At 41.6% G+C, this 12,838-nt stretch overlaps 1 protein-coding gene across 5 annotated transcripts in view; it reads left to right on the top strand.

Moving 5' to 3' along the window:
- The window catches only part of ZNF711 (zinc finger protein 711), a 38,039-nt gene that overhangs the window by 11,743 nt on the left and 13,458 nt on the right, over positions 1-12,838 (top strand). For 2 of the 5 annotated variants that reach the window (XM_005284531.4, XM_005284530.4), the window contains exons 2-3: positions 7,711-7,815; positions 10,488-11,018. In XM_005284531.4, the coding sequence (XP_005284588.1) occupies positions 7,737-7,815; positions 10,488-11,018 (610 nt within the window). In that variant the 5' untranslated portion in view covers positions 7,711-7,736. Of the gene's footprint in view, positions 1-7,710; positions 7,816-10,487; positions 11,034-12,508; positions 12,545-12,838 lie in introns of those variants that run through there. The other 3 variants (XM_065556499.1, XM_042853315.2, XM_042853318.2) reach the window with 3 other exon arrangements.

The raw sequence follows: 12,838 nt of genomic DNA, 5'->3' as shown, positions 1-12,838 counted from the left end.
GGTGGTTTAAGATTTTTGCCTGTGATTATTTGTATATTTATAACTCAGCTGTTACTGAACTTTGTAAGTAGGTGATAACCCTTCTCAAGGACCAGGAGTTACCACCTATCCTCCAGTTAGATGATTACCTTTAAAACAAACACCCATAAGGGACAGTAGTGAACTCACTGGGCTTCTGAAGCCTCCTGCCTCTCCATCAAAGTCCTTTACAGCCAAACACTTCCATCAGCAAAAGTTCAGAAAGGGTGGAATATACGGATATCACAGGATTGTGAAGGTAGTTTCTGTGGCCAGAGAGGTAGTATTGGGGCCCCTCACTACAACAGTTGTCCTACCCATGATACTGCAGTTCTGGAGGAAGTTTTCCAGTATGGTACTAGAGGAGTATGCTAGAAGCCTACTGCCCAATTGCCTTTCCCCTTAGTATCTGGATTCAGGAGGCATTGTGGGCAAAAAAGTACCTAATCTAATACTGAGGTTGTGGTGCACACAAAATGCTGTGGAATCAAATTACTAAGCAGGATCATTATTGTCATTGGCCCAAGAACAAATTTCAGGAATGACAACGTAGCACTTCTGATTTTTGCAAAGCTTCAAATGAGATCCTGTCCTCAAAAAGTAAGAGAGACTTCAGTCATAAGATTTCAGATATCCATGCCCAGAGAGGCCCCGTCTTGAAGTTGTTAAAATGTTCCTAACTTGGACTACATCTGCTCAGTTTCTGCAATATGTTCCAAATGGGTGCTAGCCAAATTATTTATTATTTGTATTACTATAGTATCTAGGAGCCCTAGTCATGGATCAGGACCTTGTTGTGCTAGGTGCTGTAGAGACAGAACAAAAAGACCATCCCTGCCCCAAGCAGTGTACAGTCTAAATCAACAGATGGATACAGACAGAGAGTAGAAGGAGTCAGCACTGATAGGCTGTGGTCTCAACACACTAAAACCATTCTCAAGCTTTTTGTAGGCTTCACAGCAAAGGAGATTTGAGAAGGGACTTGAAGGTGAATAATGAGGTAGCTTTGTGGATGCTAATGTTGAACATCTCTCAAGTATATGGCAGCAATGGAGAAAGCATAAGGGGGTTGTTTGAAAATGTTATAAGGAGAAATGGATGCTGGCATCATGGGTAGATTAGAAGTGGGCATTGATAGTGAATGAGAGAGAGCGAGCATGGGGATTGATCCTGAAGGGCCTTGGAAGTGAATACAGGCAGCTTATGGTTATTGCTTTTTGTCCTGACCGGAATAAAAATTCACTGTACATGGTGGATAAGTGAAATACCTCTGAGTTGAATCAATGGCATCAGGGGCTTGTAGTTGCTATCATCTTTTTGAACTTAAACAATTAAATTTGTTTTCCAAATAATGTTCAAATTTAAGATTGGGTAATATTTTTTTGAGATCCAGAAGTCCCGAACCCTGGCAGGTGCCTCCCATGAGGCTGAAGCCCCGAGTCCCAGCAGGCACTTCCCACAAGGCTGCAGGCATGGCCTGGCTCTCAAACTTCTGAAGATTGTCATAGCAGCTCGGAGGGTCAGTAAGTTTGGCCACCCCTGCAATATAGCTACATGAAACAATTTGAGAGCCTATTTAAGCCAAACACAATCCTTCAAAATTTGGAAATCTGACCTTAGTGAAACCAATAGACAGGAACACAAACTACAGCAGGCAACAGATGGGAAAATAGAAGGGCCAAAATGGATTTCAAAGAACAGTTAAAGGTGTAAGAACAAAGAGATTCTTTAAGTACATTGGAGGCAGAAAGTCTGCAAAAAAAAATTGATGGGTCTGCTGGATCACCAGGAGCTAAAGGAAGCATTTAAAGAAAATGAAGATTTCGCTGAGAAGCTAAATGATTTCTCTGCATCTGTCTTCAGTGCCAGGAATGTTGGGAAGATACCTACCCCAGACTAGTTCTTTTCTGGGAATAAAGGTGAGGTGCTATTGGAGATTAAGATGTTGGAAGAAGGAGGTGCCTGGAGGAAATTGATAATTTAAAAAGCAGCAAATCATCAGACCCAAATGATCTGCAGAATTTTGAGTATTAAGTAGCTGAGCCACTAACAAAAATATGAATTCTCTCATTAAAAACAGCCATTGTTTCAGAGGATTGAAGGCTATCAAATATACCTATGTGTTTAAAAGTGTGTAGTGTTGAGTGGTGAGATAGAAAATTTGTAGACAACACCAACTTATTTAGGTTAATCAGAGAAGATGGCGAGGAATTTCAGAGACCTAAAACAAGCTAGGTAAATGTGCCAATTTAAACTATTTGTACAGCTTACAGGATTCTAAATTAACTGAATCAGCTCAAAAGAAGACTCTGGGTGTCATTATAGACAGCTCTATGAAGAGTTCCTGAATGTGCAGTTGTGGTCAACAAAGCAAACAAGATGCCTTAGGAATGGGATAGGGAATAAGGGCTGGTCCACACTAACCCCCCACTTCGAACTAAGATACGCAACTTCAGCTACGTGAATAATGTAGCTGAAGTCGAAGTATCTTAGTTCGAACTTACTGCGGGTCCAGACGCGGCAGGCAGGCTCCCCCGTCGACTCCACATACTCCTCTCGCGGAGCAGGAGTACCGGCATCGACGGCGAGCACTTCTGGGATCGATTTATTGCGTCTAGACAAGACGCGATAAATTGATCCCAGAAGATCGATTGCTTATCGCCGGACCCGGAGGTAAGTATAGACGTACCCTAATACAGAAAATATTATAATGCCTTTTGTATAAATCAGTGGTGCAGTCTCATCTGGAATACTTTGCAATACTGGTCACCCCATCTCAAAAAGATACTGCAGAATTGAGGGGGGGTCAGAGACAGGCAAGAAAAATGATCAAGGGCATGAAAAAATTATAAATAGAGATTGAAGAGGTTGGGATTATTTACTTAGGAGGGGGATTGAGAGAGGACATGATAAAAGTATATAAAATAAAGAATGTAGATCAAGAATGTTTTTCTCCCTGTGTCAGAACACAAGAACAAGGGGACATTCAGTTAAAAGGTGGCAAATTCAAAACCAGTTCTGCTTTACACAACATATAGTTAGACTGTGGAAAAAATGACATAGGAAATCATTGAGGCTAGGAATTTAGCAATATTCAAAAGGGATTGGACATTTGTATAGATAATATCCAGAGTTGTTACAATTGATTATAATTTTGGAAGAGATATTAAAGGTTATGCATCAGTGCCTAAACCAGTCTCTTATTATTGGAGACCTAATGTGGGAGGCAGATTCTCTGATCTGCCTACAGAAGGGTTCTTACACTTTCTTCTGAAGCATCTGAACCCAGGGCCACTGTCAGAGAAGATGTCTGTTATTTAGATATATTATTGTAGCACATAGGAGCTGTAGTCACGAATCAGAATCCCATTGTTCTAGGTGATGCATAAAGATGGGCCTTTCCCCCCCAATAGTTTATAATCTAAGTATAACAGACCGACAGGAAAGTACAAGAAAATGATGAGACAGAATTGGTCATCATGATAGGTAGTGGTATTAGCAGACAAGTGACCTAACCATTGCAAAAAATTTTTGTATGCATCTAGTTGTCAGCTCAAGCTCTAAGCGGCTAAAACAGCTCTTAATCCTCCCTTTCAACACCACTACTCAAACCCCACGTTATGGGCATGAGTATCTTCAACTAGGCCCTCTCCTTTGGTACTCGCCTCCAGGCTATGTCTGAGTTTTGCATATTCTTTATGCTTAACTTCTCTAAGATACAGTCTTCCCTATTTATCCACAGCTAAAACTTTTGTCCAGATTCTCATAATCTCCTCTCTCAATTATTGTGACATCCTTTTCTCTGACCTTGGCAAATGCAATCTTGCCCCGCTGATATCCGTTCAGAATGCTGTTTCAAAGATCATTTTTCTAGCCTGTCACTTTGACCATGTCACCCTCTCTTTGCATCACTTCACTTGTTCCCTCTTTATTATATCAAACTTGTCTTAATTTTCATGGTCTTTTATGACCTATCCTCACCCTACTTATCTTTCATTCAGTATCAAAATGTTGACTCCCACCTCTGACGAGATCAGCCTCCATAGTTCACTTGTTTAATTTTCAGACACCTTTGTGCTTTCTCCCATGCTGCTCCTCATGGTTCGGAGAAGCACTCTATAAACATCTGCAAAACTAACTCATTTTTCTCCTTTATAATTCTTCTTAAAACTCCTTTAGACACAAGGCCTACAAAAAACATAATAATGGGTTGGCTATTGGTGCGCTGAGACCATTGCCTGTCATGCTAACTATGAAGGGGCACACCCACACACTGATAGAGGGGACTAAGGAGCTCCTCTGGGCCTGTTCAATGGCAGCAAAGCACAGCTGCAAAGCTTGTTCTATCTGGGGGTGGGAGCTTAAAAGGGAAAACCTGCCACAGGAAGGTTCCCTCCCCAACCCCCACCGTCCAGACAGGCCTGCTGAGGAGACAGCAACAAGGCTCACTGCTCCCAAAGCTGCATGAACCAGCCTCCAAGCAGCAGGCCCTAGAGGAGGGGCTGGAGGTGGACCCTGTGTAGGCTAAGCCAAAAGGTCTGACCCAGGAAGACTGCCTGAGTTCCAGGTCACCCTTGCTTTTTTTTAAATTTCCCACGGGGGGAGAGGGGGGAGAAGCAGGGCAGGAGAAAAGACAGTGCAAGGACCTGAAGCAGAGACTTGGGGGAACCCTGACCCCCACCCTGACCTATACTGTGTTATTGTTGCCTTGTGCTCCCCCATCTGTTTGTATCCATCTGTTGTCCCTTGTCTTATACTAAGGCCTTGGCTACACTTGCATGTTATACCGCAATAAAGCTGCCCAGAGCGCTCTAACTCACTCGCCATCCACACTGGCAAGGCAAGTAGAGCGCTCTGACTCCCTGGCTAGAGCGCTTCTGGTACTCCACCTCCTCGAGAGGGATAACGTCTGATGCACATCTGATGCGTATTGGGTGAGACTCTGCAGCTCCAGTGTAAACGAGAAGTTACATTACTACGGTCTGATTGACCTCCGGAAACGTTCCATAATCCCCTTAACTGAAGTGGCCTCTCTTGTCTTTGTTGTGAACTCGAGGAATGCGGAAGTGCCCTTTTGGAGTGCCTGCTGCTTATCTGGTCCGAAAGAAAAAATAAACAGCTACTGTTTGCTTTGAGTGAGTGAGAGAGAGAGGTTGGGGAGGCAGAGGGGTCTGAACTTACAAGATAGCATGCTGACACACTCTCAGCACCCCAAAAACCCACTGTCTCTCCCCTCCACATACACACAACACACTCCCTGTCACACTCCATCCCACCCCACCCCATTTGAAAAGCATGTTGCAGCCACTTGAATGGGATAGCTGCCCATAATGCATTGCTCCCAATGCAGCTGCAAATGTGGCCACGCCAATGCACTTTCAGCTCTCAGTGTGGACAGACTGCAGCGCTTTCCCTAGTGCACTCTACGAAGGCTGGTTTAACTCAAAGCGCTCTACATCTGCAAGTGTAGCCATACCCTTAGTCCCTGCCTATATGAACTTTCAGTCTGTCTTTTTGTTCTGTTTGTATGGCGCCTGGCACAATGGGATCCTGGTCCACAACTGGGGCTAGACACTATTGCAATTCAAATAAAAATAATAATGCCTGTTTGGCTACTATTCATGTTATAACTTACTGTCTTCCCTGCAACAGCTAAATAGTTAGCTCTAGTTGGTACACTAGAGTTACTCCATTGGAGCTAGCAAGCTGGAGTGAGAGTGACCACACTGCAAAACAACACTATGCAGAGTGATTTGATTAGCAGCACAGAATGATTGAATTAGCGGGGTAGTTGGATTAGCCATTGAGCTGTTATAACTTCATTTCCACAGCATTACTAGCTCCAACTTCATCACCATTTGAACTTCAACCCCTCATGCAGCCCCTCTCTAACCCCCCACATCTCTGATGGATGAGCTAGTTTACATCTTAAAGGCTGTGGTCTCCAAAGTGGGGTGTGCGCAAGAGGATTCTTGGGGGTGCGCGGCAGGAGCAGCGCTTTTTTTTTCCTTTTGCTTCGGCAGTTTGGGCGGGAGTCCAAGCGGCTTTTTTTTTTTTTTTGCTTTGGCGCGGCAGGGGGTGCACGCTCAAAAAATTTTTACTGATGGGGTGCGCGATCAAAAAAGTTTGGAGACCACTGTCTTAAAGCACCATTTAACTCCAGCTAGATATTTTCTTTGTGGACAGAAGTGGGGTTAGGGGGAAAAATTGAGTTATACGGTATACCTCCAGCTAACAAAGCAGTGAAAACAAACCCATAGGAGCTACACTTTTGTCAGATTTTATTCTACAAGAAAAGGGTTAATGTGCAGCGACTGACAGATTTTTATTTTAAAAAATCCCTAAGAAAGTTATACAGACGCTCCCTGACTTACGCAAGCGTTCCTTTCTGGAACGCCTTGCATAAGTCGAATTTTGTGTAAGTCGGGAATGTATCTCTAACAATCACGCTCTCCCCCCCCCCCCCCCCCCAAAAAAAAAAAGCTTACGGAACTTTTTCTGTAAGTGCGGATTTCCGTAAGTCTGGTTTGCGTAACCCAGGGAGTGTCTGTATATAAAAAAGTTTTGTGAAGCGCACTCAACTTACCTGGCAAACTCTCAAAAGCAAAGATATAAAAAGTCTCCTACAGTACAGACCTCTGCTCCACCTTACAAGTATTACAACTACAATATGCCACAGACCATGCCCTGATAACTTAAACCAGGATTCCACCTGGGATGTGAGCTTCCATCCTCCCCTTTAACTGCTTTACAGCCACAACCCTTTCCCAGACTACCTCTCTCATCACTAGCTTTTGCTACACCAGCTGTCTACATGTACTAGTGTTGGGGAAGGGAAGAAATAATCCAGTAAAAAGTATGTACAGAAGGATGGAAATGGGGCAAAGTTAAGGTTTTGGTGCATGATCTGTAGTATATTGCAGTTGTAATGTTAAAGTGTGTGCTTGTGGGTTGAATGTGTGTTCTTGTTAGGTGGCTTACCTTTGATTTCCTTATTTTTGTGGGTAGGTAAGTTGTATTTGTAGCAACTCAAACTGCTTCATAACAGATTTTTGTGTGTCTAATAGGATCTAGGTAACTGTCTTCAGTTGCTAACTAATACTTGGCACATAATTTGTTGCTATTGTCAGTAGTGCTTTTGACATTTTAATGAGCTGTCATTAGTCATGCTATGGAGAGAATTTCAGAGCATATTTTTATATTCTACTCCGAACAGAGATACAAAAAGTTTGGGCTCAATTAGTACCCCTTGTGGTAAAGCTATGTGTCTGTCTGGAGTTCTGAGTGTTAAGGAAGTTCCAGTAGCACATTCTAGGTAAATCCTTACAAGTTGTAACCTAAACAGTGCATCACATAAAAACATTTACTCGTTTGTTTTTGTAACTAAGATCCAGTCCAGCAAATACTTGCACTTGCTTAATTTTGCTCACTTTGTCCTTTTTTACTTTATAAGGCTACTCATGGATGTGTTTGCAGAATTGAGATCTAATACAGGATCGTAAAACAATATGACAGTGAATTGTATAAGGTAGCATCTTTTATTTTTATTTTTTTTCCTTCAGCTTTTCAGGGACACATTTCCATGTCTGCACGCATGGACTTATACAGAGTGAATCAGACTTTAGTCCAGTAGAGCTAAACCAACATTAATGTAATATGCATTTAATATAAGTTACAATTTTGTTTTCACAGCTATTTGTGAAAGAGCTTAGCTGACTATGGATCCAGGTGGTGGAAGTCTTGGATTGCAGACACAAGAGTCCAAAATGCCTCACACTATGATTATGCAAGATTTTGGTAAAACATTTTATTTTTAAACACTAATGCATAAAATGGGAGAGATCTTTCAAATAAAACATATTTTCTACATCATTGAATGTAGCTCATGTTCAAATGTAAGATTAATTAACAGTTTATAATAATATTTAGTATGTATTTAATTTTGTCTTCACAATGCCATACAGAGGCAGTCCTCAGGAAACAAACTATCCATATTTGAATTCCCACTTTTATCAGTGTACACTTTAGTTGCTGATGTTGGAAAAAGTCTGTATGAATTTTTAAAATTGCAGCGTTAATTCTGGATGAAGTAGAACTTCAGTGAGTTGACTAAGGGGCAGTTTGTAAAAAGTTCTGAACGCCTCCTCTGTAGCGCTGAGTACCCTCAATCCTCATTGATTAAATGGTAATCAAGGCTTTCAGTAGCTTACAGTATGAGATCCTTAAACTGAGGATGGTTCAACAAGATCTTTATCTTAAAAGGCATTGTGACAATTTTTTTCTTGTGTGCTCAAAAATTGCTGTTTCCTTCTGATCTGTTAGGCTAAATCCTGTCCCTCTACCATCCTTTCTCCCCCTTGTGGAATTAGACAAGGCCTCTGTGCTCCATGAATGGCCAGCGATCTGTACGAAAATCTCTCAGATCTTGCGCTTCCACATTACATCTTAGGCCCTCCTGGCACATAAAAGCTTGAGTCCCTTTAGATCAGGGGTGGGCAAACTCTTTGGCCTGAAGGCCACATCTGGGTATGGAAATTGTATGGCAAGCCATGAATCGTATGGCAAGCTCACAAAATTGAGGGTTGGAGTGCAGGGGCGAGGCAGGAGGTCTCCAGTTGGGGGTGCAGGAGGTTGCTCTGGCCTGGGATGGAGTGGTTCGGAAGGCAGGAGGGGGATCAGGGCTGGGGAACGGGGTTGGGGCATGTGAGTGGGTCAGTGGTGCAGGCTCCAGGCGGCACTTACCCTCAAGCAGCTCCCAGAAGCAGCGGCATGTCCCCGCTCCGGCTCCTGTACAGAGGCACGGCCAGGCAATTCCGCACGCTGTCCTGTCCACAGGTGCTGCCCCTGCAGCTCCCATTGACTGCAGACCCCGGCTAATGGGAGCTGCGGAGGCAGCGGTTGGGGCGGGGGCAGTGTGTGGAGACCCCTGGCTTGCCCCTATGTGTAGGAGCCAGAGGGGGGACATGCTGCTGCTTCCGGGAGCCGCGCGGAGTTGGGCAAGCCCCCGACTCAGCTCCCCAGCTGAAGTGCCGGAATGGGGCAAGCCGGCGGGAGTTCGAGCGCCGGATTAAAATGTCTGGAGGGCTGGATGCAGCCCCTGGGCCGTAATTTGCCCACCCCTGCTTTAGATCCATGTTCTTATGGCCTCCCTGCTGGCTGCTGTCCTGAATTCATGCATGCATGCCTGTGTAATTATGTTCAGAAGCTCCTAAATTGAAATGAATGTCCATCCAAGATGTTGTATTGATTTAACTAAAGCAGTTTCTAAACTAATTTAGTTAATTTGCTACTGTTTTCTCATGTAGACAGGGCAAAAGTAAGATAATAGTGACTGCACCAGCCTTAGGTATTTGAAAGGAATGGTACAGTGGGCAGTCTTGACTCTCTCCTGGACCTGCAGGTCCCTAACTCTGCCATCTATCAATAGAGGGTTTTTTTTATTACACCTCTACCCCGATATAACGCTGTCCTCGGGAGTCAAAAAAATCTTACCGCATTATAGGTGAAACCGCGTTATATTGAACTTGCTTTGATCCGCCGAAACACGCAGCCCTGCCCCGCCCCGGAGCGCTGCTTTACCGCATTATATCCGAATTCGTATTATATTGGGTCACGTTATATCGGGGTAGAGGTGTATTATTATTTGTATGGGGAGGACCATTCTGCAGAGCTAGTATTAATAGCATAAGTCCTTTGACTGTGCCAAATTAATTACAATAAAAATGGAAAATATTATTTACCACCTTCATTTTAAAAGGGCTTATGTTCTTGAATATTTTATCCATAAAGATTAAAATTATTGTTTTTATTTAGGCTTTAAATAATTGGATATTTCTAACATGGCTTCTCTTGCAGCCCAGATCCCTGTCGGCTATGTTTCCTAGAAAGGAAAATTGTTAATATTTACTAGAGTGAATAATTGAAACCTCTGGCATAATTTGATACGCAAGTAAAACAAGTGATATTTTTGACAGTTTGAACTCCACAGTTTTTGATATGTTTAAAGAAACTGTTATCTTGTGTCACAGCAAAGCCACACAGTTTCATGCTGTTTAGTCAGCTTTGCTGTTCGGGCTCTGTTGCACTAACAAAATAATGCAGCGTTCAAGTTGCTAGCATAATAGAAAAATGTTTTAGCTTTTTTAGAATACATATAATGGAATCAGCTACTGACCTTTTGGCTTTTAAATCTCAGCTTTATTAAATCTAAACTGGGGGGCAGATTTGACCTTTTAAAGAAAGATTTGGGTTTTTTTGTGCTTTTGTTTTGTTTAATTTTAATTTTAATTTTAAAATCATAGACTATTACAAGATGGTGTTCATTCTGTAAAATGTAATGAAATTTGTTAGAAGGCAAGGGAGCACTCTTCTATGCATAGCTTGTACCTTAGTTATATTTCTTAGATACAGTACATGTGATACAGTAGTGTGAATGTTAACATTTTCTCTCATTCACAATTGTTTCACAGTGGCTGGAATGGCTGGCACTGCTCATATTGATGGCGACCATATTGTTGTATCAGTCCCTGAAGCTGTATTAGTTTCTGATGTTGTCACGGATGACGGGATAACTCTTGATCATGGCTTAGCTGCTGAAGTTGTCCAAGGACCAGATATCATCACTGAAACTGATGTTGTAACAGAAGGTGTAATTGTTCCTGAGTCTGTGTTGGAAGCTGATGTTGCGATTGAAGAAGCTTTAGATACCAGTGATCATGTTTTAACTTCTGATCTAATAACGGAAACTGTTAGAGTTCCTGATCAGGTTTTTGTGGCTGACCTTGTTACTGGTCCTGATGGACATTTGGAACATGTGGTGCAAGACTCTGTGTCAGGAGCTGACTCACCCACAATGGTTTCAGAAGAAGTTCTTGTAACTAATTCAGATACAGAAACTGTGATTCAAGCCGCCAGTACTGTTCCTGGTTCTACGGTTACAATAAAAACTGAAGATGATGATGATGGCAAGAGCACTTCTGAAGACTACTTAATGATATCTTGTAAGTGAAATAAAGGTAGATATAAATAGGAGATTATTTCAACTAGAAGTGGTCCAGTAGGGAGAAGTTATTAAAACTGAAATCTTGCTAACCTGTGCACCTGAACTCTCTGAAAGCACAGTCTCTTGCCACATTAATTACTTGGTGCCAAGACTTAGATTTTTTGTGTGTGTGTGTAATTTCTGAACAATGGATGTTCAAAAAAAATATTTTTAATATACTACATATACTGTAATTTAACCTCGCAGTGATACAGTAAATTTAAAAAAAACATAATTATAAATTATGGAAATATGTGCAGAAAATAGCATTTTTTGAGTTTCATCAATAGCATCAAGCTAGAAAAAAAGAACACAATATAAGAATGGCCATACAGGATCAGACCAGTGGCCCATCTAGACCAATATCCTGTCTTCTGATAGTGGCCAGTGTCAGAGGAATGAACAGAATGGGGTAATTCCCCTGTCATCCAGTCCCATCTTCTGGTAGTCAGAGGTTTAGGGACACCCAGAATATGGAATTGTGTCCCTGACCACATTGGCTAACATAAAAACGTTAAAGGCCATACATTTGTCTGACAAAACAAAAAGATAGTAGCCAATTTGTTGTATGTACCACTGCCTGGTCTGAACTAAACTTAAAAAAAATATGCATTTATTGACTGACACCTGATCTGAGGCTGAAAATGAAAACTGGCTTCTTGCCCTATATTGCACTGTGGGAAGTGCACATAGATTATTAGCTACCTGCAATTAGAGTACAGCTGGCTGAGTGAGAGCAACTGTGGGAAAACTGCAGACTAGGCAAATAATCCTTTTTTTCTACAATTAAATGATATTGACAATTGGATGTCTGGTACCAGTTTTCACTCTCACCCACAGGACTTCCATGTAGGTTAATTAGTATACAAAATATCTGTCAGCGAAAACTTTTCTGAATTACAGCTAGTGAAATTTGACTAGGCCAGAATAGGTTTTGATTGTCCAATAACCATTTTATATAGCTGGTAGCAACCCATCTCAATAAATGATGGGAATGCCAAGTGTGTCAAAACTTCAGAGATCTATTTTCAATAGACTGCTTTTTTTAAATTTTCAGGATAAATACAAATCACTGTATTCAGATATGTCTTATCAAGTCTACATTTTGAAACATGTCTGTGATGCTGTTTTCCAAAACATTTTTAGAAATATTACATGTTTAGATTTTTTTCCCAAAATTGTGGGATAGACAGAGCTACAGTTTTCATCAGTCTGTCCTTAATGTAATGTCACGTGCTGCATGCAAGGGCACTTTAAATATGTCATTTAAACTAGTGAGGGTTTTTGAACAAGAACACAAAGAAACCATTATGAAAGCAAATCAAACTTTCTACAGCAGTGGTATTCCTGTGTATGTTTTATGAGTAAAGGAACACCATTATAATGCTCAGTTGTTTTCACTGAAAGAATTCCTCCTTTCTAACAGAGTACTTATGATGAGTTGTGTTCTGTAACTGCGATATTTCCAACTGCATCCTTGTAATTGTAAGTAAAGTCATCTTTGGAATTCCTTCTAAGGTAGATAACTATAACTTGATGGTAGTTGTTGTGACTGTGTTTTAGGCACATCATGGTCTGAGTAAACACAATTGCAACCTGAGTTATAAGAAAATCTGGTTTTTTGAAGAGTCATTATTAGGCTTTAAAGTCATCATCTCATTTAGACCAGTAGGACAGTTCTCACCACTTATGGGGCTTGATCCTGTAATGTGCTGAGCACTCCAGTTTTGGTGCAACAAAGTATATGCTAACTTTAAAATTAATCGTAAAGTTAAGCAT

Source organism: Chrysemys picta, chromosome 9, assembly GCF_011386835.1.
Source record: "Chrysemys picta bellii isolate R12L10 chromosome 9, ASM1138683v2, whole genome shotgun sequence".
NCBI classification, from domain to species: domain Eukaryota; kingdom Metazoa; phylum Chordata; order Testudines; family Emydidae; genus Chrysemys; species Chrysemys picta.
This window is presented reverse-complemented; position numbering and strand designations above follow the sequence as displayed.